Source organism: Engystomops pustulosus, chromosome 1, assembly GCF_040894005.1.
Source record: "Engystomops pustulosus chromosome 1, aEngPut4.maternal, whole genome shotgun sequence".
Classification (NCBI taxonomy): Eukaryota; Metazoa; Chordata; class Amphibia; order Anura; family Leptodactylidae; genus Engystomops; species Engystomops pustulosus.
Genome location: NC_092411.1, coordinates 24267894 through 24295640, shown reverse-complemented (window position 1 = coordinate 24295640; position 27747 = coordinate 24267894). Strand labels below are relative to the sequence as shown.

At 41.2% G+C, this 27747-nt stretch overlaps 1 protein-coding gene across 3 annotated transcripts; it reads right to left on the bottom strand.

Moving 5' to 3' along the window:
* Positions 1-14876: 14876 nt before the first annotated feature.
* MCIDAS (multiciliate differentiation and DNA synthesis associated cell cycle protein) lies at positions 14877-23468 on the bottom strand. 3 transcript variants are annotated; one of them, XM_072113843.1, is made up of 7 exons: positions 23038-23468; positions 22876-22954; positions 22677-22762; positions 19868-19940; positions 18925-19148; positions 18714-18824; positions 14877-17142 (listed from the first exon to the last, which is right to left on the bottom strand). In XM_072113843.1, exons 1-7 carry the CDS (start codon positions 23134-23136, stop codon positions 16675-16677), a joined length of 1140 nt encoding a protein of 379 aa, XP_071969944.1. In that variant the 5' UTR covers positions 23137-23468; the 3' UTR covers positions 14877-16674. The 3 variants fall into 3 exon arrangements, with proteins under 3 accessions (XP_071969944.1, XP_071969936.1, XP_071969952.1); XM_072113835.1 differs by having other exon boundaries at positions 22876-22957; positions 23038-23467; XM_072113851.1 differs by lacking the exons at positions 22677-22762; positions 22876-22954; positions 23038-23468 and adding an exon at positions 20035-20646.
* Positions 23469-27747: the final 4279 nt, after the last annotated feature.

Sequence of the window (27747 nt, the reverse complement as noted above, 5' to 3'; positions counted from 1 at the left end):
CATTTTGAAAACCAAAAAAAAATTCAATAAAAAGTGATCAAAAGCTTGTACAGTCCAAAAAATGGTAGCATTGAAAACGTCATTAAAAGTCACAAACAATGACGCCACCCACAGCTCTATAAACAAAAGTAGGAAAAAGTTATTAGCGCCAGAAGATGGCAAAATCCCCCAAAAACTTTTTGTACAGGAGGTTTAAATTTTTGTAAATGTATGAAAACATAATAAAACCTATACAAATTTGGTATCTATGTGAACAAACCGACCCAAAGAATAAAGTAGACATGTCATTTGGGGCGCATAGTGAAAGCCATAAAATCCAAGCCCACAAGAAAATTCACTGCATTTGGAATTTTTTTTCCTGCTTCCCAGTACATGACATGGACATTTGACACTTGCTATGACATTTGTCACGCAGAAAACAAGCCGTCACAGAGCTCTTTACGTGCAAAAATAAGAAAGTTGTATTTTTGAAGATGGGGAGTGAAAAATGGAAATGAAAAAACAAAAAAAGGCCAAGTCGTTAAGGGGTTAAAGAGTATAAGGAGCATAAGGTTCCATGTCTGAATAATGCATATAAAGAAAAAGCTGTCTTCCTGATCAAAGCCACTCTTTGTAACTCTATTTAACTACAGTGCAGTTAGCAGATATCTATATAGATAGAATGTGCCTTATAAAGTTTTGTGTCCTTCTAGGAGTGCACACATAATGATGTGCAGAGAATATATCTTACTTCCTTTGCAAATTCCTTACTTCCATTGTATCCCCGGCATGATTATACAAAACCCCGGCATGAGCAAAGCTACATAGGGTTAAATTTAGTTTCATATGGTTTAAATTTTATGGTAATATGACTTTAGACAATTTTAGTCCTCTATATTTACATTAACTAAAGCTGAGAATTAAGTCCAGAGCAGAGGAGACGGTACCCTTGAAAGCCAAAGGCACGCGACCGCCCTAACTGGCAAATGCCTCCCTGCAGATTTCCCTCACAGGAGAAGATAACAGAGTTGCAGCATAGAGGACATGTTGTAGAATTGTGGGCTCAAGGGTAATACAATCACTTACTGTAAATCTGGTTACACAAAGATGACATCTTTGATCAGAGGAGTCTCTTTTATTTTTTTATTCTAGCTGGCCACCATGTAAGCTTCTTCCAGTCGCAACTTGTCTCTGCAAATTTAGCAACATTCAAATTTCAGCACCTTCTTCACAAAAATGTAATACTGTTGTGCTGCTCCATAGTAACCATGCCACCACGGTATCCTATATTGTTATGTGCCACCACAGTAGCCAGTATAGTATTGATGCCCCTCCCCCAGTAGCCAATATAGTCACAGGGCCCCCACAGTAGCCCATATAGTAACAATGTCTGCACAGTAGCCAATATAGTCACATTGGGGCAGATTTACTTATCCGGTCCTGTCATGATCCCGCAGTGCCTTGTCTGATGAGGATTCGGGTCTGCCGCGATTCTCTAAGGTCGTGCTGTCCGAGTTCACCTGCTTCTTCCTGGTGCTTGTAAGTGTGTGTCTTGCAACACATTTCTAAATGTTAAATCCCGCGCGTTGTCCGAATCCGTCGGGTTGTCCGACGCCCCCTCCCCCATTTCTGTTGCATGCAAGTTGGCACCGTTGCGCCAAAATCCAATCGTGTGCACCAAAATCTTGGGGCAATTCGGAAATCGACGGGAAACCTGACAAAAATGTGCTCCGCGGACCCTTAGTAAATGAGCCCCATTGACCCCACAATAGCCAATATAGTAATGGTGGCCGCCAGTACCAATATAGTAACAGTGCCACCACAATAGCTAATATAGTAACAATCCTCACCAGTAGCCAATATTGTCACACTTACCGCACAGTAAAAAACATAATAATGGTGCCATTTCAGTAGCCCATAAAGTAACAGTGCCCCGACAGAAGCCAATAGTTACAGTACCCTACAGTAGTCAATTAGACATTGCCCCAATATAGCCAAGTCACAGAGCCCCCAACAGTAGCCAAGTCACAAAGACCCCCACAGAAGACAAATCTGACACATAGGGGCAAATTTACTTACCTGGTCCTGTCAAGATCCCCGATTCAGACGGTCCGACGAAGATGAAGTCCGACGCGATTCACGTAGCTCGTGTGCCTGAGTTCCTGCATCCGTCGCTTCCCCGCCGAGGTCCGCCGGAGTTCACCTTCTTCTTCCCGGTGCTTGTAAGTGCGTGTCTTGCGACACAATTCGAAATGTTAAATCCTGCTCATAGTCCGAATCCTTTGGGCTGTCCAACGGCCCGCCCCCCGATTTGTGTCGTGTGCAAGCCGGCGCCAATGCGGCAAAATCTGATCGCGTGCGCCAAAATCCCCTGTTAAATGCGTCGCAAAATGGAAATCGTCGGCAAACCCGCCGAAAATGCGTTCCATGGACCCTTAGTAAATGAGCCCCATAGTGTTTACAGAAGCTGAAAGCAGGTTACAAATAAAAAAAAAAATTTTAGCAATGGAATTTCATACATTTTGTATCACAGATATTGCTCCTTTTATACAGGTCAGACCTGTGATTTTAAGAAAGAATAGCAGAAAATTTCCACAGTGGTGGAAATTTTTCTGCGGTTCCATGCAGTAGATCAATCATCTTACGTGGCCGGGTTACCTGCAGTAAAGTTGCCTTCAACATAATGCATTGCATGATGTTTACACAGAACTGCCGAGCTCTTCACAAAGATAATCATCAGCTAGTCATAAAAGGATGAATGGGGCCGGCTAGAGTAAACATAGCTTAACACTGTAAATTGTAAGAAATTATTACTGAATGGGAGAGATCAGAGCAAATAAATCACACGGTGACTGTGGTCTGATGTCAGGTTATGCTCTGGCTCAGAGACACCTGCTGAGTGAATACCTTAACTAAAAAGAAGCATAGACTTTTGACATATTAGGCTTAGTTGATCAGTTTTGTTTGATATTTAGTCTCCAGCAGGGGGAGCTTAGTGCATACTATTTATAAATTTAAAAGCGTCGTCCCGATAAATGTTGTAACCCATGAGCTGATAGACGACCTTCTAGTTATGGATGGTAGTAAGGGGTACATCTCTAGAGTATACTGTGAGGCTCATTTACTACGGGCTCGAATCTTTCATTTTGGTCGGTTTCCCGAAAATTACCAGTTTGCGCCGAATTGCCCCGGGTTTTTGGCGCACGCGATTGGATTGTGGCGCATCGGCGCCGGCTTGCATGCGACGGAAATCGGGGGCGTGGCCATTGGAAAGCCAGACGGATTCGGAAAAACAGCGGTATGCACCAGGAATAGGATGGTGAACTCCGGCGGACCTCGGCGCAGCAGCGTCACCTAGTGGACATCGGGCGCACGACCTAAGTGAATCGCCTGAAAACCCGAATCCTCGTTGGAGAACACGCCGCTGGATCGCGACAGGACCGGGTAAGTAAATGAGTCCCTGTATATCCATCTCGCATTGGGATCCTATAATGTTGATGATACTATGCATCTGGTCTGGAGTGTTGCGGGTAGAAGGGGAGGGTGTCTGTCTCTGAGGAAGGGAGGGGGCTATGGGGATCTGTGTATCTGTAAAAAAATGTTAAAAATCAATAAAAAATATTTGATTTAAAAAAAAGCCGGAATTAACATAGGACATCAATGTTTGATCCATGAGAAGCTGAGACCTAGCTTTTTCATTAATTAAATGTTAATCCTGATATAAAAACAGGGCATGGAGCCAGAATAAAAAAAGGATGACTGTCCTTGGCCAGAGCTGAGGGAAAGTCCGTCCTCATCCACAGTGCATGCTATTAGCAGGCAGAGAAGTCTCTGAAGTTCTTCTGTACACTACATTTGTAGACATGGCCTCAGCACAATACAAGAACATTTAATGACAATAGATTTTTGTCTCTCCCACATCACCAACTCAACCCACCTGTATAACTTCAACACAATGGGCAGATTTACTTACCCGGTCCTGTCGCGATCCCCCGATGCGTTGTCCGGTGAGGATTCGGGTCCGGCACGATTCACATGATGCGTCGGAGTTCCTGCATCTGTCGCTTCTGCGTCAAGGTCCGCCAGAGTTCATCTTCTTCTTCTTAGTGCATGTGAGTGCTTGATCTTGCGACACAAATCCTTTTTTAAATTCCGCGGTTTGTCCGAATCCGTCTGGTTGTCCGACGACCCGTCCCCCGATTTCTGTCGCATGCAAGCCGGTGCCGATGCACCACAATCCGATCCCGTGCCCCAATTCGCCCAGCAATTCGGCGCAAAACGGAAATATTCGGGAAACCCCACGAAAGTGCAGCGTTCGGACCCTCAGTAAATGAGCCCCAATAGATCAAGTCAGTTTTGCCTCTTAGCAGCCACCATTTCAGTCTTCAGTCTTCAGACTCATGGTCTCTTGTGATAGTATCCATCCACTTGTCATCTTCCACATTTCCTTTTTAACTAAAAGAAGTAGAATTATTTTTGGTAATTTCTCGTCCATGATATTTATGATGCTCGGTAACATGAGGTTGTATAGTAACACCAAAGCATGAACACTAAAGTTTGGAATGGTCCAGCACAGAAGCTATACAGTGGTTCATACCAGTAGCAGATTTTAATACAGATGGTTTGGGTGGTAGCCCAGGGCCCCAAGCATCTAGGGGGCCCATAATTACCTAAACCCCCTCCACCGAATTTGATACCTGAAATCATCATACATGTGTGTGCCAGCTCTCAACACATGTATGTAAAAGCTCTTTCAAAACTTTCAAATGATCCTTCAAAGGTCCTTAACTGCAGAACTGAAAGCTAACAGAAGGGCCCCCCTTATTTCTCATAGATCCATTTAGTCTGACTGGGGTAATCTTCTTATATTTGTTATACATGGCGTCCTTCTTCTAAAATGAATTTTTTTTTATTATGCTAATGAGCCAGAAGGGCTCTGGAGGGTGTTACCTTGGTATCATTGCTATAGTGAAGGCATGCAGAGTCCAAAACTTTATGGGGCACATTTACTTACCCGGTCTGAGGAGTTCACAGAAAGCGCATTGTCCGATTGTCCTGCATTGCCTTGCGTCACAATTTGAAAGTTAAATCCCGCGCTCAGTCCGAATCAGTCGGATCGTCCGACGGCCACGCCCCCCGATTTCTGACGCATGGAAGCAGCGCAGCTGCGCCACAATCCGATCATGTGCAACACAATCCTAGAGCAAACAACGATTAAATACCTGTCACAGCGGCACAAATCCCGAAAACATCGGAAAGTCCGACAAAAGTGCAATCCGCAACCCTTAGTAAATAAGCCCCTATGTGTCTTCAAACAGCCCCTTGTGGACAAAGTTGTGTGCATAAGACCTTATAGAAATGTACCTATAATATCTTCCAATTGAGTTCTCATTCAAGGAATTCCACCACAAAAAGAACACATGGCTGGCTTTGTATAGGTGCGGGGGTGAGGCATCAACCTGGAGAAGCCTGGTCCTTTATCCACTATATATATGAAGAATAAATGCTTTTTAATTGCTTCTGTACACACATGACTCCTTATAATACAGAAACACATGAAGTGTAATGAGTAATCTTGGGACATCAACCAGTTCTGATTTCTGGAATATTTGGTTGAAACAGATTAAAGCAAATATTGAAACTAAACAGTCATTAGCTATTGGAGTTTGAACAGGTGTCTAACACAAGGAAGGTTTAGCAGCTCTTCCTGCGATGCCTATGAAATAGTTAAGCCAAAGCAAACTACGACCTTCTTCAAACTTACTTTTGCTTTTTCTCGGGATTATAAATTGCAAAATGTAAATATCAGCCACTGACCAGGAGTAAGTCAATGTTTGGGCGACATGAAAGGCACTTTTCAGAACTGTCATATAACATTGTCCTTGATGTATATTTTTGCTCTGAGGGCAGAAACCTGTTACCGATCTGATAAAAGAAAATTATATTATTAATATACCTATACAGGCGGTCCTCTTCTTAAGGACACCCGACTTAGAGACAACCCCTAGTTAAAGACAGACCCGTCTGCCCACTGTGACGTCTGGTGAAGCTTTCTGGATGTTACTATGGTCCTAGGCTGCAATGATCAGCTGTAAGGTGTCTGTAATGAAGCTTTATTCATAATCCTTGGTCCAATTACAGCAAAAAATTTTTAAAAAATCAAATCGTCCCTGGGCCAAAAAGTTTTTTGTCTGGATCTACAATTATAAAATATACAGTTTCGACTTACATACAAATTCAACTTGCATACACATACAGACTGCCTGTAATAATAACAAAATGAACTATCTATGTACTACTACTAGTAGTAGTAAGGAAATACTAATTATGCACTCAATTTCTTATTATAACAATCATAAAATATATAGATAGAAATAAATATAAAAATAGTAACAGAAATGACAGATAATGATACGGCTAACAATGTTATCAATACTACTAGTGCTAGCAATAACTCTAATAAAGATACAACTACGTAACATGTGCAAAACAGAATTCAGAATCTTTCTAATGGCTCCACACTCTCCCCTGTTCCAAAATGTTGCTGCCTTTGAGTAACCTTTGACCCTGCATTATCCTTTAAGCTTCACATCCAAGCCCTCACTACAACCTTCCACCTCAAGAACATCTCTCACATCCGATGCTTCTTAATCCCTGAGTCTACAAAATTCATAGTCCGTGCCCCCATCATCTGCTTGGACTATTGCAACATTCTTCTCTGTGCTCCCCCAGCTAAATCTCGAACGCCCCTCCAATCTATTCTTAAAGGAAATCTACCCTCAAGCATGATACCAGGGGCACTTACTTAACGATCCATGACCTCCTTCCTTCTAAAATCAACTTTCAAAATTATACTAATGAGCCAGAGGGGCTCTGAGCGGTGTTACCAGAGCCCTTCCATGCTGTAGCTTCACAGGCTGTTAAACTATGCAGGAGCCCTTTCCCACCCTCACTGTTTGCTCCTCTCCTTAAGTGAGATTACAACAGGCAGAGGGAAGGGGAAAGTGCTGAGGGAGCGGAGTGGAGGAAGAGACAGTGTAACAGCCTATGAAGCTGGAGCCCAGAGGGGCACTGGTAACCACTCCGCCATAGCACTTCAGGTTCATTAGCATAAATGCTAAAGTTGATTTTAGAAGGAAGGAGGCCACGGATATAGATTGTGAGCTCTCATTAGTAGGATCCTGCTTCCATTAGTTGCATTTCAGTCTAGTTTTGTAGCCTTTGTACTTATTTGTTCTCATATTCATGAAATTAATGTAAAATCCTTTTTTGGATGTATAGCACCATGAAATGAATGGACGTTTATAAATACACAATATTACTGCTGCTAACGTATTAACATTAGGAAGTAACAACTTAAAAGGGTTTTCCCTCCAAGATAGGGATGAGTTGTAGATTGCTAGAGATCCCACATAGATGTTAAAGGGAACCTGTCAACATCTTTTACCCCAGTAAACTAGCAGCAGCCTCAGGTAGGTTATGAAATATACATTCTAGAATTCTCTCTTTAATTTTAAATCTTGGCCATTTACCATTATGAAGTTGCTTCCAAAGCCTTATGCAGATGAACAAATAAGAGTTACTTTTTTTGTCCGAGGTTAGTCACTTTTAGAGGCTCAAGGAAGAACTTCATACGCCCATATCTTGGGCTTTATAGCAGTTTGAAACATTATTTTGGTATCATATTAAGGATAAGAATCTCATCTATGTGTTACAGAACTGGAGACACATGACATTAAACACAAGCTGTGATTTAGTCACAAAGCCCAGTGCAGACGTCCCGGAATAAAGGTGATAAAGGTGCCGCGCCATTCAGTGGGCTGGCATGGGGCGTTGCTTTGCACTGGAGTAGATGAGCTCCAGTGGCACAGCGCTTTACAGATTTATCAGATGTCTGGAGTTTCCTGATAGATCCGGCGATTGCTGGGGGGTACACAAGGCAGCACGATACTTTGGGTTAGTTCTTGTATCACAAAAGAACATGATCCTGATACAATTTAAAACAAAAGTTTTAAATATAGCCCATATAGATGTGGGCATCTGAAGTAACACTCCCCCTTAAGCCTCTCAGCATGACTCATCTCAGGCTCTATTCAGCTGACTTTTATATTGCTTTGGAGGTGATGTTTTTCAGGTAAACAGGTGAGATTCAAAGGGGTTGTCCACTTACTTGATATTGTTTGGGTTTATTGTTTAGCGGTCCCTGATCATGTGATGTCACACAGGTGCACATCTCGTTATGACACACAGCTCTGATTACTGTCTGTGATATAATGAGCTGTGCACCTGTGTGACATCACATGACCAGAGACTGGTCCTTATCCACAAGAAGTAAACAATGAATAACAGGAAGTTTATGTAGAAAACCATGAGGAATAGATAAAGAATGTATAAAAAGTATCCAGCACATGCAAGGAAGATTTCACAGCATCTCTATTAAGGTCAGTAAAAACATACAGCGGAATCCAGATGGAACATCGGTTATAATGGACCTAAGCGGTCCATAGAAATGACTCCCCACGACTCAAATCTTGTGAAAGTCATACATACGCTACGGATAAATTAATATCCGGATAGCAGTATATGAAAGCTTAATAATGACAAAGGAACAAATCCTGTCTCAAAATGAGATCATTTGATCAATATAATATAAATATCCAATAATATATGTTTCACTTCAACAATTTACTCCTACGATCCCTCCTTCTTTTTAGTTTTTTTCACTTTTTCTATTCCTGGACACAAAAACAAATTGATATCTCCTCCTTACACATCAAGGAAATGCTTAGATATTGTTGACAAATTAACAGTATTAGCAAGTATACATTAAGTTGTACAATCTACCATGGATACCAAAAGTGTGACATTGCTGTTAATATATGGTTTCACACCATTCATTCTGTTTGTAACACAGGAAGTAATGTGGCTTCCTTGCCTTGCTCTACCAAAGTACAACGTCGATTCTATGTCCTGATTGGCTGGGCTGTTTGAGCACATTCATGTAAATGCCCTCAGTGCTCTGGCCTCGCTGCCCTTAGCTGATGTCACAACCAGGAAGTCCCTCCCACCTAAGGAGAAGCTGAGAGGATTTTACAGATGGCCTCATAAATCTATTAGCCCCATATCTCAGGATAGGAAGAAGCCAGTAGTGTGATATAGGTATCGTTGCAATTGTTGTCCAAGGCTCTCTCCAGCTCTATTTTTTGTCAAGTAACGTTACACTTATTCTTTAAGTACCCATAAGCATAAGGAAAAGTTGTGGTTGTACCCCCCCAAAAAAAATCTTCCCTGTTGTCCATGAGTTTTTAGTTACATCAAACTAGTTCAGGAGCTTGTTCATCTTTCTATAGAAACATTATAGCAGCTTTCTGCACTGAAGGGATTCAAACTTGAGTGGGTGCATTTAAAGGACCACTACCACTAGAATGAAGGATTTTAAACCCAGCACACAAACATACTGGTGTGTACCCCCTCTGGCAGGATCTGCTCTTCTATGAGCTTCTTATGCCCTGGCTTTTAAAGGGGTATTCCGGGAATATGAATGTCTGACACAAAAACCCATGATGATATAAATAAATGAATACAACAATACTCAATGTCATTAGTCACAAAACAGAGCTTAAATAGTTTGATTTTAAGATTTACAAAATTTATGGCCTCTCTAAAGTAGGTGGAGTTATCACTAAGATGGCCGCCACTGGAAACTACAAGTTCCATGATCCTTTAGTTCTCAGTAACTCCTCCTCCGTCTTATGTTCTGCTCCTAGTGATGATGTAACAGACTTTCTTGCTCTGTTACCATAGTAATGATGTGTAACTGCCATCACCAAAACACCGGCCATACTGGATGCTCTGCAACCAACTGACTACAGCCAAACTTAGTGGTGATCACATGACCTGCCCAGACAGGTACAGGACATGTGATGTGGACATGTGACCAGCGGCCATCTTCTGTCCTGCAACGGACCGCGCGGAGGAAATTAACGGACTGATTAAAGGGCCAGTAGCATTTTAATTCTTCATGACAGTCTATGTCACCAGCATTTTCTGCAAAAGGGAGCAAAATTTTAAATAACAACTAATTACACATTAGCTTATATTTTGAGTACCCATTTGTATATGAATTATGCTTATTCCTGGAATACCCCTTTAAGCAAAAATGCGTTAAAAATTATGCAAATTAGCCTGAGAGCATGGGCAGCTTAAAGAAGTGTGGATTTTGCCAGAGGAGGCACACACCAGTATGTCAGTGTGCTCGGTTTACAATCCTTCATCCTGGTGGTAGATATCCTTTAAGAAAAAGCTGCCCTTCATTGTGAATTAGTCTACTAGGTAAAGCTTGGTTTGGTCACGATTCCATGTTTATTATCTTCTATTTTATTGTCCGGACTCTTTGTAGCCATTAATAATAGCCAAACTTCCTCTTGCTCATTACACATGCAGATTTTTCCTTCCAGACTTTTATCCTAATTCCACAAAGTTCCATTTTGTGTCATAAATTCCTTGTCGTTCTTTGTAATACTTTAGTTTCGTCAACACTCCCAGTGACTGCTTATCAGATCTGGGATGACAACGGCACTAAGCCCGGTCTGATGTTTTTGTTGAAGTACTTTCATAAATCTCACCCTCGTGATGTTTGCTTGAACAATATTGTTGTCAGAAGTGCGTGCTTTTTTCTTCCTCCACCCTACTGTATACAATGCTTCTTAAGGATTCATTATGAGAATGGGGGAGGTAAGTGATCACATAGCACATAATAAAAAAGCTTAAGAATGAATAGATTTTTTTTTGCTCATAAAGCACATATTTTACTAGATTCTAGTTTACACTAGTAATAAAATATTACACGGTTACTGTAATGTACACGCTTGACCACTATTGACCAATAAAGCTGGTTTAACAAAATATTACATGCTTTTGCTGATGTATAGGGGACACAAGAATAGATCAATTAGCTAAGTCTATCAATACGAACATTTTCAGCTCTATTCTGTCAGGTGGGCGGTGTCAATCTGTCTGCTCCAGCCCAGGACCACCCATCTGACAATAGAGTGCATCATTAATATAGTTGTAGAGTTGTTTCAGTAGCCAATGTGCTAGGTCAGTGGTGGAGAACCTATGGCACGGGTGCCAGAGGTGGCACTCAGCACCTTCTATATGGGCACCCTTGCCATCACCCCAGGGTGACAGACAGGACTCAAGGCCTCTTGCAGTCCCAGGCAGCCCAGGACCCCAGAAGGAAGCTAATTCAAACTTGTTCTCCTTCTTTCTATTGTATTGGTGTACTCAGGTGCCTATACAATTTAAACCCGTGAAAGAGCAGGGAGTAATAAGTTACTGCTTAAATTGTTGCATTGGCACTTTGCGAAAAATATGTGGGTTTTGGTTGTAGTTTGGGCACTCGGTGTCTAAAAGGTTCGCCATCACTGTGCTAGGTGCTCCACAGTCAGATGGTTGAACCTTGAACTGAAGCACATAGCCTGGGATTGCCGTCTGTCTGTAGACATAGAAGTAGAGCTTGGTACTTTCATACAAATGAATGAATCCCTAGCCAATTGCTTATGGATCTATATTTGTCTGGTGTAGATATGCCCTTAAAGGGAACTGCCCCATAAACCACAAACCCATAACCCACAAACAGTACCTTATTATTATTTACATTCTTTTTGTTCATTTGCTGCTTTTATACCTTCTCTACTTTCGATCATTGCTCCAAAAAGTCACAGGTGCACCAGGCATCCGCCGGTAGATGAATATGAAATATGGCTATAAGGCTCCACACGCCTGCAAGGCAGCTTTAATTGGTTATAGTCTCTCCGTAAGGAAAACATGGGTAGATGAACAACATTATTAATATCATTATGCATCATATTGGGGGAATACCACAACGTTAACATGAAATGTTTATCAGAATTAATTTTATTATTATTATTAAGGATATGTTATCTTTATTAAACCACCAGTCTGAGTAGCATTTTTACTTACAGTTCTTTTTTTTATTCTTTTTTTTATCCATAATATACATTTATACAAATGTTTATTCTTCCAAAAAAAAGTATTACAAAAATTGTTTCCATTTCTTTCATGTTAAAACATAGTTCTTGTGTCTTTGATGGTATGAATATTTATCCAGAGGACCCCCCGCCCGAAAAAAAAAAACACTGCATACCTCTCCTGTCCCCGATACAGAGTGCATTCTCGTTGGACACTCCGGATCAGGGATCGCCCAGGACCGGTTAAGTAAATGTGCCCCATTATCTTCCATATATCCCAAAATACAGGTTTTTATATCCAATTAACATTTAATTTTATACATCCCTTCAACTTCTTGTAAAATCTTCTGCCAATACATCTTAATTGTTGGGCAATACCACAGAAAATATAAATCATCCCCACAAGGAGCACCACATTTTTTATAAAAACAGCATTCTTTCTTCCCAAATTTTGCAATATTTTTCTGTGAGAGAGAAATTCTTTGGGGAAAAAACAACTGTTGCATCTGATTATGTATAATGTTTAGCTCCCTACCTCCCTTAGCCCACATGTCCTCTGATATAATACCCACTTCTGACTTCTGACCATTTCTTAGACATTGAATTTTCCCATACCCCCAATTTTTTCCCTACTGACATCTTATTTCAGCTTCCAACACAAGCAATTATAGCATCAAATCAAATTGTAAAAATAGAAGCCTATTAATATCCTTAGCCATTCAACAAATACAAAGAATGTGGTGGGGTATACCGGAACAATTCAGTGAATCAAAAATCCGAACATCATTGTGATGGGCATTTTTTCTAGAGCTCTCTCTTCAAGTCTGTATATTGAAATTGCCTGGAATTGGTACTGGAATCAGCTTCTTAGGGAATGGAGGATACATCCCTTCTGCCTGCTTTCAATCGGCAGTTTGAGGACCTTCAAAGGTCCTGAAATGGCTCTTGAGTACATGTGTATTGAGACCATGAACAGATGTACATAGATTTCATGGGTGAAGGTCCCTCTAAGTATAATATTTGGTGGTTGGCTTGGGTGGCCTTGGGTCCCTTAGAAGGCTTGAGCCCCTGGCGACTGCCCGAGCCGCGTATATTATAATGCACTACTGGCGATACCACATTTGACTACAGTGGATACCAGTGGCTGCCAGACCCGACAGTTTGATGGCCATATTCAAATAGGCTTTCCTTATATACATGATATTTCCATTGCTTAGCTACATGATTAGTAAAACACGGTATAGGAAAGCTAAGGCTGTATAATGTATATAATTGTGTTGATTCTAAGCAGGAGAGATTTGTGCACCTGTAGTACAGAGTGACAGGTTCTGGGCAAACAAATGTCAGCGGCGGCGCATTCCTTTAAACCTTGTAGTGTACCTGTGCTTCACTAGATTAGCTTGTGTGATCTGCCCGTACAGCTATCAGCACTACAAATATATTATAAAAAACAAGATTACATTTACTGTAACACCACATGGATTGGGTTTCTAAAAATAGAACACAACCGAAAGCAATGGGCCGTGATTGTGCAGGATATTATTTACCAGAACAGCCAAGTAGTCAAATAACATAAATAGCAAAATTTAAATCATCAGTTTATCCAACTTCAACTCCTTGCATCCTTTCATAGATGTCTCTGCGTTGATTTTGGGTCAGTTGGAGCCTACAACATTCCCAAGCAATAAGTTATTCTAGTTTTGGCACCCAATAAATCTTGTTGCCTGCTGTATCCCAGGATCATCGAGTAGAGAGTCCAATTAGTATATTAGTAAATTTTTACATTTTGGCTTTTGGAACCTCTAGAGATCAGATGTAATTTATAGAAAATCTGATAACAAGTCTTCAGTTTCTCTTCAGCGCCTCTGCAGGGCAAACACAGTATTGCACCATGGGTTCAACAGACTGGACAAATAAGGGAAGTCTTCATGGGAGAGATACTGAATATTGCTCTTCCTAGATGGAGTTATACAGTGTCGGACTGGACTACCAGAGGATCCTCCGGAAAACCCAGGGTCGAACTCAATGCTTAGTATGAGAAATACAGCAGAAGACAATCTGATTTGGAGGCTAGTAGGGTCTATTTTCAAAAGCAAAAGAAAGGGTGGGCTCAGAACAATTTTATATGGTGAGCCCAAAGAACCCAGTTCAGAAACTGGAGGTATATTTAGTTTTTTTTACATCAGCTCCCTGGTAGAAAAATGAGTAAAGGACCCAGAAGACAGATGGAATAAGTGAAGTAGATAGTGGGAAAAATGGAAGCCACAAGCATGTTCTTGTAAAATCTGCTGAACCAAGATGAGTTAAATTGTTAGATTACATTTGTAAATAAGAGAAGTAGGTTTGGGTAAAACTGGATAATTTCGGAATACTTAAATGTGTTTTCCTACAAACTAAAGTTAGGATCTATCCACAGGATAGGGCCTAACTTGCTCATCAGTGGGAGTCTCAGTGCTGAGACCCCCACAGAAAGCGAAAATGAGGGGTCCGTCAGACTAATGGAGCAGACGGCCGCACATGACCGTTCTGCTCCATTAATTTCTATGGAGCTGACAGAAAATGCCGAGCGCTATCCCGTGAAAGGGGCCTAACTTTTGTTTGTGGTGAAAACCCCTTTTAATAGATCTGCTGCTAAGGTCTTGGCACCCGATACCACAGAACACCATGAATGTTGTAGATTCAATTATAGAATAATACACAATCCATGTGGCAAACAAATGTCCATATTCCTGCTTGTATCCAGAAAAAGGAACTTCAGGGATATTCACGTAGCCAAACGATATGGAATAATTCTGGTACAGTGGCTAATAAAATACATAACTTTTATTTAAACTTCTTTAAAAAATTCCATAATCATAGAGGTGCAAAAACTGAGGCGTTTAAGATGTATAGTTTGCACCCCGAAAAACACGTCTGCTGTTGTATTTTCAAAGCCCCCCCTGAGCCTGGGCTGCTATAGAGGAACCTGCACAATTTCAATATTGATAAGCTTTCCTTAGGATGGGTCATCACATCCACGAGAGTGTATATTGATAGTTACACAATAGACACACACAATGATATATATAAATACTTTTACTTACAAAAAAACCATAAAAAATAAAAACATTTCAATGTGAAGTCAAAAACCTGTAAACAATATTGTCAGCTTTAAGTTACATTTACATTTGGTGCTAACATGGATAGTAACGTATGTACATGATATAAGTTAATCTCTCTGCCAGTACAATCACTTCAATGAGGACACAGCAGCAGTTTTACTTATTCTTCCAATACAGTATTTTTTTACATAAGTGTATAAATATTTCTTGGAATTGGAATCAGTGCAATAAATCTGGATCCCTGTGAGAGGTATATTAGAGCATCTGCAATTTACAGGTAGTAGGGATTCTTTGCAATGGGGAACTGATACTTTTAGTAATGTTTTATTCATTAGTCCTTAAAGGACATCTAGCACCAGGATGAAGGATTGTAAACCAAGCACACTGACATGCTGGTGTGTGCCCCCTCTGGCAGGATCCATTTTTCTTATGCCCTGGTTTTTAAGAAAAAAAAAGCCTTCAACATTTATGCAAATGACTCTGAGGGGCTCCAGGCTCCATTGACACCTCATTTGCATTATTTAAAAAGCCTTTTTTTGTAAAAACCATGGCATATGGTTAAAGAAGATTAAAAAAGACTTGATTGTGCCAGAGGGGCACACACCAGTATGTCAGTGTGCTTGGTTTACAATCCTTCATCCTGGTGGTAGATGTCCTTTAATTATTTGAGCCTACTCATATACTTCCTTCTAAATACCAACAGTGAAGCTGCAAAGGAGACTAATGGACACATTTTACTGCAAATGGAGTGGGGGCAACAAAAAGACAGTTTGCAAAAACAGGGTATTGACATGTAGGGGCAGTAAAATGAACGGCTCCCCTAGATATGGTTGAGAGTTATTCCTTCATAACAACTTTACACACAATATCTAGTTGCTTGAGTTCCCACCAATCTATTGGCTGTAAATGGAGTATGTGCAAGTTCATGAACTTGTATTCTCCTTTGGGGGCATTTACAAATCATTCTACAGATTGAATTTAATACTGGTTCAGATCAGTTTCTTCATATGTCCTGGTAGATCATTGTGTCACTAGATAGATGAAAACATTTACGCGCAAGAGCGTGCATAGAGGGTGTGGAAGCAACCGGGCCCAAGGGGGCCCATATGGTGTACCATTCCAATAAGAGAAGACTAGTACTATAAACCATACATTATAATTGGGGGGACGTCGGCTTCAAGTTACGCTACTATTTAAGCAGTGCAGTTTCATTTTGTAAGGCACAAGTGATGAAAATGGCACATAGTAAGATCACATGCATATCTTAGTCTCATTCACATGGAAGGACCATGTACACAGAGCCTGGACAGAAACACATGGAGACCTTAGTCCTTCATCTGCATGTTGTATGCAGTAAAACACCATATAACAAAAACTTCTATTCTCCCATAAAAGAAATATTTCGGTAGGAGAATATTGGCACAATGCAGCAACTAATAGATTGCATTAGGTGCATTTCATACGCCAGGAGCCTGGAACATACAACACGTAGTAGTCCAGGCTTATTGCTAGTGTTGCTCGCCCCCTGGTGGCAGTCACTATGACCAGCAGTATATAGGAATAGTATATTAGGAAGTGTAGTTAGCTGATTGCTGGCAGGTTCAGTTGGGGACCCATCGAAACTTATAACCTCCTTCGTTGGTCCTAATTGTAAAGGCATTCCCCTGGGGGAAGGCAAGAGTCCGAATGGTGCAGTGGTCTTTGATGGAGGTCCTGAAGGTTACGTCTCCTTCTAATTCAGTATTGCACAAGTTCAATGAGGTGTGACCTGTGGAGGTCTTCAGTCCTTGAAAGGCTCCGCACATTTTGATACCAGGGGTGACCTCCTCTTTGTTGTCTATGGTGTCCTCAGAATACAGTTTAGGACGCTTGGCTTCACTATGGTCACTCCCCATGAGAGCGGCGTTGCACTTCTTGGAAATTTCCATCAGTATCTCATCCACCTGATTACATTCCTGTTCGGTGGTCTGTGGATAGAATTCCTCTAAGCTTCTCTTTACTGGAGGCCGACTCAGTAAACCATCTGAAGAAAGCCTGGTGTCATCCGCGGATCGATGTCTCATCAACTTCTGTAGGAAGAAGTGCGACAATTTTAGTATAAAGAAACCTAACATTTGCATTGCTACTTATAAGACGTATATGATTATAAGATAAGACTTGGGCCACCGCTAACTTCACGGCTTGATGACAATTACTATAGTTGCAGATATAAGCTTTGCAATTAAAGGGGTTGTCCACTTTCAAATCATTAATATGGATTGTGTAAGAAAAAGTTATACAATTTTTCAATATACCTCCCGTATTAATTGCTAACAGTTTTCTAGATTGATATTGATATAAGTAGGGAAGGAGAGTCAGCCGGTCTATCATGAAGGAGCCTCCAACCAAATACTAGAGAAAGTCCCAATCTTCTCTCAAAATATTTCCAAAAGTACACAACTTGGACTAAGTTCAAATTCTTCTAGCACCCAGTTCACACAGCAAAAAAAACTGCAAAAAATATGCAAAATATAGAAGCCATCAGAGCATGTGCTGTTTTTCTTCTGTGTAAACTGGGTGCTAGAAGAAGTTGAGGTTAGAGCAAGCTGTGTACTTTATAGATCTCTGCTTGCTGTCCTGCTATAGAAAGCTTCTATGTTTACTTCGAGTGGATGGATATCTGTCCACAGTAATATGGTGGACACTTATAGTAGCCCTTACTATCACACAGCTCTGATTTCTTTCTGTGAAATAGCACCGACGTGTCCATCACATGACTGTGGACAGATTTATATCCATTGGAATTAAACATAGGAGATTTCTATAGATAGACAGCAAGCAGAGATATAGAAAACAGTGAGGAATCGATATATAAAGTAAACTGGAAAATTGTATAACTTTTGATTACACAAACCATATCAATTATTTGCTGAAAGAGAACAACCCCTTTAAAGGGAACCTGTCAGCAGAAATGGACCTAATAAACCACTACCACATGTTGTAAAGCAGCTGAACACCTTCCAGATTATGTTTCTTTCATGACCCAGTGTGGTGGTATTATCCGGAAAATCTACTTTGAAGTGAGATGTAAAGTGGTTGTATAAAGTCATGGAGGCGGAGAGTTTAACACTGAAGTCAAGCTCTCTCTTCATCAGAAAGCCCCTTTACTGAGACATCACTAACCAGATCTCTATGATCTCCAGATCTCTATGACAGAGGAGGAGGCATTCAGAGCTCCCCATCTTGACTTCTGTGCTGAACGCTCCTCCTCCTTGACTTTATACAACCAATTTACAACTCACTTCAAAGTTGATTTCTGGGTGATGTCACCGCACTGGATCATGAAAGAAACACAAAACTAGATGGCTTTACGGTGCTTAAGAATATTCTGGTAGTGGTTTATTAGGCTAATGGCTGATGACAGGTTCCCTTTAAGAACGGTGGCAAAGGATGAGGGTCGGTTCATGAAAAACGTATTGCACCAACCAACCACAGTGACGGGTATGGACCTCAGTGCATCATGATGTGATATATGTTGCGCTATATATCACTATGATGCACAAAGTCCTGTCCCTGGCACTGTGATTGGTCTATATGAAATCTGTCCGCCACACACATGCGCCCCCTGTGGACATGACAAGATATTACAGCTTCCACTTACATCAAGTACAGATGCCAAATGCTTTGCCTGATTTGCAAGTTCTTTTAGCTGAACGTTTTTCTCTTTAAGGCAGGCGATCTCCTCCTGCTTTTCATTCAGGGTCACATGCAGCTGAAATAGAAAAAAATATATATGTATATACTGTATAAAAATTGTGAAATGCTTGAACATCAGATTCCTAAGCAATAGATTATTACTTGATCACACATACCTGATTGTTCTCCACCAAAGCATCTCCCAGTGCCTTCTGGTTGTGATCAGCCATATCCCTCCAGAATTGCTCCGTGCTGGGTATAGGCTGCACATTAATGGGTGTAAGTTGGGGTTGCGGTGGATGGATGTGGGGGACCATGCAAGGTTCAAATGCTGGTACATCCGAGGGTAGCAGAAGAAAGTTTCCTGAGCCCATTCCTGTCTGCATGTGCGAGGTTTGCCCTGCAAAAAGAGTTGGGCATTAGTTTAAAATATGCAGATAAAAAAGAATATATACATAATTTACAAACAATATAAAATCTATACAGAGAAAAACATATTTTTACAATCAGCCATTTGTTAGGATGCCACTACTGAAATTAATACTGTGCAATGAATCCACCAGGATTAGAAAAATTTGGGTTCTCATTTAGAAATACAGTGCCCCACCTGCCCACAGGTTGTTGATGGTATTGCAGCTCTGTTACATTGACTTCTATAGAATTTAGCTGCAATACCAGACAAAACCCTTTCATATTTTACAATATTGTTTAAAAAAAAAAAAAAAGTTCTTCTAATGCAGTATAATATTTTTAAACACCACCAAAAGGGGATAAGTGTATGAAGGGAGGACTATAGGCCATTCAATCTGCTTCTCATGCATTATGCAATTAAAGTAATACAATTTTAGGTAATTCTCAGATACGTCAGTACTTTTAGTAACAAAAAATGTAGCCAAAATATTACATATGAGTATTGGTATATTTATGAGATAAAAATCATATCTATTCCACATCGCTCTGCAAAACAATCAAATAAATCCCAGTGTAAATATGGTAAAATACTAGAACCCCAATAATCTAGAGGGATCATAAATACTCCATTTAGATTCTGACTTGTTCTTATTCACAACCTGGAGCCACTTGGTAGCAATAGCGCAAATAAAATGTGCAATCACTTACCATCAATAAAACTGTCCACAGCATCTCTGAATTCCTGCAGATCAAACTCAGATTCGCTCTGCAAGCAGTGTCCCTAAAACACAATAATGCAGACAGGTGTAAGCGAGCGCAGATATACAGGTGCAGAACAGGTGCCCCTGCAAAAAAACAAAAAAACAGGCACAAACCTGGTATTCATATCCATAGGTTGGAAAATTAAAGTGACCTGTCTGCACTGCCATATCCAACATTGTGACTGTGTCCACCAATGGAAGGGGAAATGACGGGAAAGAGGAGATGGAGCAGACTGTGGTGTAATGTCCACTGATGCCAGGAGCAGGTGTACAGGAGGGAGGACAAGTCAGTTATCGTGAACCTGTCAGTCTACTCTGTGCCTATACACCTTATGCTGGCTTCTGATTGGTTCATGACCGTCCAATCTCTGTCCCTTCAGCGTCCAGCATTCCGGAATGCCCTTCAGTGACAGATTAACCCGGGGCTGCTTGCTTCAGTGTGCAGAGCCTCACCTCAGGGCACCGGGCAAATAAACTGCCTGGGGAGGCTTAGCATCCACACAATGCCAAAGCAGGGCGCCTCCCTAGCAATGCACTGATCACATACACTACAATGCTCTTCACAGCAGATTAAATGACTATTCAGTGCAGGTTTTGTTGCTGGATTACCTGTGTACACTACACACCTATGGACAGGGCCAATATCCCTTTAATAGGAAAAAGTGCATGGGGCGGTTTGCTGGGACTTGCGGTTCTGTTACACTTACACTTTTCCTAGGAGTTGTCCCAATTAGTGTGAATGAGTTTAATGTAGAATGTAGCCTTGTGGCCTGAGCATTCTGGGACTTGCAGTTCTATGGCACCTTCTGTGAACTATGTAATGCATTTATGTACTTACTTATTACAGGCGGTTCCCTACTTAAGAACACCTGACTTACAGACGACCCCTAGTTACAATTTACTGTATTTTAGCCCTAGGCTATATTAAACAGCTATAACAGTTATCAGACGTGTCTGCAATTAATCTTTATTGCTAATCCTGGTTCCTATGACAATCCAACATTTTTAAAATCCAAGTGTCACAGAGACCAAAAAATTTGTCTGGACTTAGAATTATAAAGTATACAGTTCCGACTTACATACAAATTCAACTTAAGAACAAACCTACAGAACCTATCTTGCATGTAACCCGGGGACTGCCTGTATTTATTACTTTATATTAGTGGTCTGCACCTTATAGGTCTTAACAAGTTGTGACCTATTAGGGAAGTTGTGGCCCTTTCTATTACCAGTCTTTCAGCTTACATCTCTACAAGGGGTCTACAAGCTTTGAAGAACTTCTAGACATGATCCAGCAGATTGATGTAAAAGCCAATCCAAGTGATCACATTAGTGTCGGACAAATAACGCTCAAAGCCCCAACACATTTCTTGCATCTCACGTGACCTTAGTCATGTCTACAAGTCCTTTTACAGTAGTGGGCTGCAATTTGTGGTCTTCCACTTAGCCACTTGTGGTCCTCTACATAGGTGTTCAGCCACATGTGCCCCCTTACATCATTGGCCTGATACTCAAACTCTATCACAACTTTTTATGGAGAAACTATAGTAGCCAAATTACCTAAGAAGAGCAACAGATAGTTAAGTGACACTTGGGCTAATAGAAAGACATTCAACTTCCATCATCACCTCCACATCTCCTCTTTAAGGCATTTCCACTATACCTTGAAACAAGGAGACTTTTTACTAATCCCTGGGATCTATCATGGAGCAATTCTGTAACATAGAGAGGATTCGTCATACCCTCCTCAGAGTCCCTGCTCTCTACCTTGTTACTCACTTGGCAGAAACTTTTACACATAACTGAATTCTGGTAATAATCCTCCTCCAAATACACTACAAGTGCCAGTCATTATGCAACGTGTCACGCTGCCAACGTCTATATATAGAGCACAATATCACTTCTAGGGAGGCGCAAATCATCAGTAATAATAAGAAAACTGCAAATAATGAACAGAAATGTAAGAACCACTGCCAACTGGTCTTGTTATAATCAGCACTCACATTGGAAAGATAGAGAGCGATAGATAGATAGATAGATAGATAGATAGATAGATAGATAGATAGATATGAGATAGATAGATAGATAGATAGATAGATAGATAGATAGATAGATACATAGATACATAGATATATAGATACATAGATAGTAAAATACATTTTTAATTTCAGTTGTAGTAAATTGTTTCCAGCATCTCGGTGGTTAATGAAGTAGACAGCAGGTATAATATCGGTTGCCTGTACAATGCCGGATAGTTTCTGTAGTAACGGTATTCAGCACAATAGAATACAGAATACCTCGGGCTGCACAAAGATCCGGCTTTAGATAGAAATCTGTGCAATTGAAAATCAGTTTTATTGATCTGTATGAGGTTGTGTCCATATAATTCATTAATTAAACATATCGCTGGTGGGTGTCTGTAGGCGCCATATCAGTCACCATCTTGCATTATTTAAAGGGATCCTCAGGGTGACAGGTTCACTATGGGTACTCTTATGTACCCATAAAAAAAAAATCTGCCCTCCCCCCAACAATGATCATCGCTGATTGAGGTGATAGCTTAGCCATGGTGATAATCACTGTGATCAAACAACTCTCATTCAGGCTTGAATTACTGTTGTGCAGTTTTAAAGGTTATCAGAGGGGTTAATTGTTTAAGTGTGTATTACCACCTCCATTAGCACTGTCTGTGTCCCCCCTGGTGAACAGTTAAGACATCAAAGTGGGGCAGACTTTGAAGTCTTGTGCTCACTTACCTGCTGGGTAAGACTGCCCCTAGCGGTGTCCTGCTGTATGACACTGTCACAGTCAGCCAAGTCCTGCCAATCAATTGCAGACAGAGCTGTAGGGCAAACAACACAGGAACAAGTCAATGCAGGAGCTTTCATCTCAAGTTCAACTACAGCAACAGGTGCATATATATATACATACCTACTGGCCATGATAAGTACCTACCTGCATCTACTGTGCTTGGAGACTGGTCCACATAGATGGTCACAGGGCCAGTGGGCTGCCCAAATATCCTCCTGGACACCTGCTGGAGATTACAGAGAGATATCCATCCTCAGAGATCTTATCACTGTGCATTTGCATGGTAATCTATAGAGGGGAACTTACCTTTCTCTCTGACTTTTCTGGCTTCCTACTGACTCTATTAGTAATGTCGGCTATCCTGTTAGGGCAGAGTTTATCAAAGGCTTTCCTTCTGTTCTGCATGGTTCCGGTTATGGGCTTTGTAAGGCAGAAGTGAGAGTAAAGTTTATAAGTGAAGTCTTGCGACAATCTGCAGCCTGCGCCAATCACAGGAGCCGGGACCCCCCTCTGGTTACCAGGGAGAGGCGTCCCTAGCAGCGGAGCCCGCCACAGCCCGGGCTACACACAGCGGTTACACCAGGGAAAGTGGGGAGTGGAGATAATCACCCGAGACAATAGGGACCCGCGACATGTAATTACAGGGATTACACCAGTGTCACCAGCCCCGGGCTGCGGCCACCCGGGTCATTACTCCAGGTAGAGCGCCAAAGGACACCCGGCTCAGCTGCTGCAGCACTTCACACGTCTGCGCCCCCTGCTGTGTGCGGCATTGTGTCAGCCTGATGGCTGCAAAGTTACATCAAGGACCGGGAAAGTGGGCAACAAGGAGAGGGAAGCAGACACCGAGCAGCCACATGCAGGGAACTGGAGAAATGTGTCTGCAGAGGAGCGACAGCTTAGGAGGATTTTATAGATAGATATAAGAGATAGATAGATAGATAGATAGATAGATAGATAGATAGATAGATAGATAGTATACAGTATATAGGAGATACATATGAGATAGATATACTATAGATAAGATCGATAATAGATAAATTGATGGATTGGAGATGGATAGATAACATGAGATAGATAGTATATAGAGAAGATGATAGATTATTAGATAAATAGACAGTGGCGTAACTACAGCGGTAGCAGCTATATCAGCCGCTATGGGGCCCACAGTGTCAGGGGGGCCCATCACCCGACCTGACACTAAATAATTGAGGAAGTGCACCATATATACATATTATGCTGCACACTGTAAAGCATAATATGTGTATAACATATATGGGGAGTACTGTATATTTGGTGTATATGTGTATCTGGGATCTGTGTGTAATATATATATATATATATATATATATATATATATATATATATATATAAATTGTATATATATATTTATATATTTTTATAAGTGTAATGTGTTTTTTTTTTAAACGGGAAGGGGGAAGTCCATTCTGAAGTCTGCTATGGGGCCCTGCTTCTCCTAGTTACACCCCTTAAATAGATATACAGTATATAGGAGATAAACATGAGATATATAGTATATAGAAGAGATGATAGATAGATGGGAGAGATCGATATTAGATATATACAAGATAAATTTGTGGATATGAGATTTATATTAGATAAATAATATATAGATATGAGAAAGTATATAGAGGAGAAAGATAGATGGATAGATAGATAGATAGATAGATAGATAGATAGATGATAGATAGTGCTGCCTGCAATCTACTGTTTATTGCTGGGGGTCTTTTGGCGGACTTATGGGGGCACTGCACCCCTCCTTCTGAGGAGCCTTTTTCCCAAGGTGCTGATTTGGACTTTTCATAGATTAGATAGATTAAATAGATAGATAGATATGAGATAGATAGATAGGTAGTTTAGCTCAGTTCAGCAGTTTAGCCCACTCCTGCCAGAGAGTGATTTTGTCAGAACGAATTCACTTATGGCCAAGGGCCATGCTACCCCTGTGCTATGACATCAGTCCAGTACATTAATAAAATGGAGAGGCTGTTAACATTTGTCATAATGTTGAGGGGTCCAGTCCAAATGAAGCCATAGGAATCCAAGGTTACTAGTTACATCCCTGATTATATGAGGTAATCTTACCTCTGATCCAATCCTCTCAGCAAAATAGGCAAGTGATGATATGTTATATAGAAAGCAACATTTGTAGCGACAATAATCACTTGATTCATTATAACAAATTACAGCTACAGATGAGAAGAGTAATTACCTAGAGAAAATGTTACAAATGTCACTTTTGTAAATGGACAAATAATTCTATAATTCTATCATTGAAAACAGATGATAGATGAAAGGATTTACATAAAACACATACTTTAATATACATAATTTTAAGTACAAACAGCAGTAAAAAAAATAGTTGACATTTTACTGTAAATATTCTATTTATTATCTATTATTTATCTATTTTTCACAGACAAAATATCATACATATTAAACATTTATTTTCTCATACCCTCAACCCCCTCCCCCTCAACAACCTCTCCTTCCCACTGGTAGAGAGAAGAAAAGATCTGGCAAACCATATCTGCTTATATTGCTTTATTTTGTTAATTAATCTCATAAAACACATTATAACAATTTTCAGGAAGCTAGATGTATGTAGCACAGTCATCATTATTAGAGATGAGCGAGTATACTCGTCCGAGCTTGATGCTCGTTCGAGTATTAGCGTACTCGAAACAGGTCGTTGCTCGAACGAGTATTTTCCCTGCTCGATAACGAGCTTTCACTTAAGGAAACACAGTGAAAACAGTAAACACAGGATCATTTAAGTGAAGAACACAGTGAAGAACACAGTGAAGAACACATTGCAGATGTTTCCGTATATCTGTTAACTTATCAGAAGACACGCGTGCCGAACGGTGTTCTTCAGAGTAGTATGTGAAGAACAATGTGTGAAGAACACATTGCAGATGTATGGAAACATCTGCAATGTGTTCTTCACACATATAGTTCTTCATATACTATTGTGAAGAACACCGTTCTGCACTCGTGTCTTCGGATTAGTTATCAGATGTACGGAAACATCTGCAATGTGTTCTTCACACATAATTTTCTTCACATACTATTGTGAAGAACACCGTTCGGCGCGCATGTCTTCCAATAAGTTAGCAGATGTACGGAACATCTGCAATCTGTTCTTCACTGTGTTCTTTCAAAGTGTTCTTTCAGTGAAAAATGCTCGAGTCTCCCATTGACTTCAATGGGGTTCGTTATTCGATACGAGCACTCGAGCATCAGGAAAAGTTCGACTCGAGTAACGAGCACTCGAGCATTTTAGTGCTCGCTCATCTCTAATCATAATCTAACAACAATAGAAAATGGTTCATGTAGAAAGTAACGGAGATGGGGGTATCTCTTGTATAATGTTGGTCCGTTTCTGAGATGGTTCTATGTCGAGTTTTGGTTAGTAAAAGAGAGAATCTGTGCTGCAAACTGTGCTTCAGCAATAGAGGGGGGTCCATGCTACAGACTGAGGTCAGTAATGGGGTGTCTCTGCTGGATACTGCTATTAGAGGGGTGAAAAGTCTTGGCTTGTAAAAGAGAGAATCTGTGCTGGAGAATGCTGGTCAGTTCTACAGAGGTCAGTAATGTGGGGTCTCTGCTGTTAGTTATAGTTTTGAGGTCAGTAATGGGGGGCATCTTAGCTCCAGAGTGATGGTTAGTAATGGGGGGTCTTGTGCTGCAGACTGTTGGTCAGCAATAGATGGGGGGGGGGTCTGTTTTGCAGACTCATAAGAGGCTGTATTACAAGTTTTTAGTGATGGGGGTCTCTTCTGCATACTAGGGGGATTGGGCATCGTTGATGCAGATTTATGGTAAGTAATGGTGGGTTAAATGCAGGCACTTTGTCAGTTATAAAGGGGAAGTCTGTGCTGAACACTATTGTAATATTGTAGTAGGGGGTTCCTTTCTGCTGCAAATTGTTGGTGAGTAATAGGGGGATAGTCCTGCAGCCTGTTGGTCAGTAATGGGGGACTGGTCTATCCTGCAGAGTGTTGGTCAGTAATAGGGGGGTCTCTGCTGCATATTTGTGGTAAGTAATACAGAGGGGGTAAGGGTTGTGGTCTTAGATGGCCCCTTGGTCAGTAAAAGGTGAAAGTCTGTGCTGTAAAATGTTGGTGAATAATAAGGGGTCTGTATTGCAGACTGTCTGCTAGTAATGGGGGGTCTGTGCCTCAGATTTGGTCAGTGATAGGGGATATGTGCTGCAGACAGTAATGGGGGGTCTTTACTCCAGACTGTCGGTTAGTAACGGTGGGGGAGGGGGGTATGTTCCACAGACTGGGGGTTAGGAATGGGTGTATGTGCTGCAGACTGTCGGTCACAGTGTGTAATCTGCAGACTGTTTCTCAGTGATGGTGGGTTGTGCTGCAGATTGTCAGTTAGTAATGAGGGTATGTACCACGGACTGTGGGTTAGTAATGGGGGTATGTACCACGGACTGTGGGTTAGTAATGGGGGTATGTACCACGGACTGTGGGTTAGTAATGGGGGTATGTACCACGGACTGTGGGTTAGTAATGGGGGTATGTACCACAGACTGTGGATTAGTAATGGGGGTATGTACCACGGACTGTGGGTTAGTAATGGGGGTATGTGCTGCAGACAGTTGCTCAGTATTGGGGGTCTGTGAAGTAGACTGTCGGTCAGTGATGGGGGGGTTGATCTGCAGACTGTCGGTCACAGTGTGTGATCTGCAGACAGTTGGTCAGTAGCAGGCCCCGGCCAGCAGGGGGCGCGCTGCCTCCTCCTCCTCCTGCCCGCACCTTGCGCAGAGATTGGCGCCTGTGCCGCAGCCTCCCGGTGCCATCTGTCCTGTGCATCATCAGTGTCCACAGAAACCAAACCGCTGTAACTGCAGCGACACTGAAGCTGTGCTCAGCACGGGAGAGGCGGCTCCGATATATGTGCACTGCTGTGGAGTAATAAAGTACTGCAGGAAATGCCACCTGTGTCCCTACATTATAGTCACAGATATTTGTATGT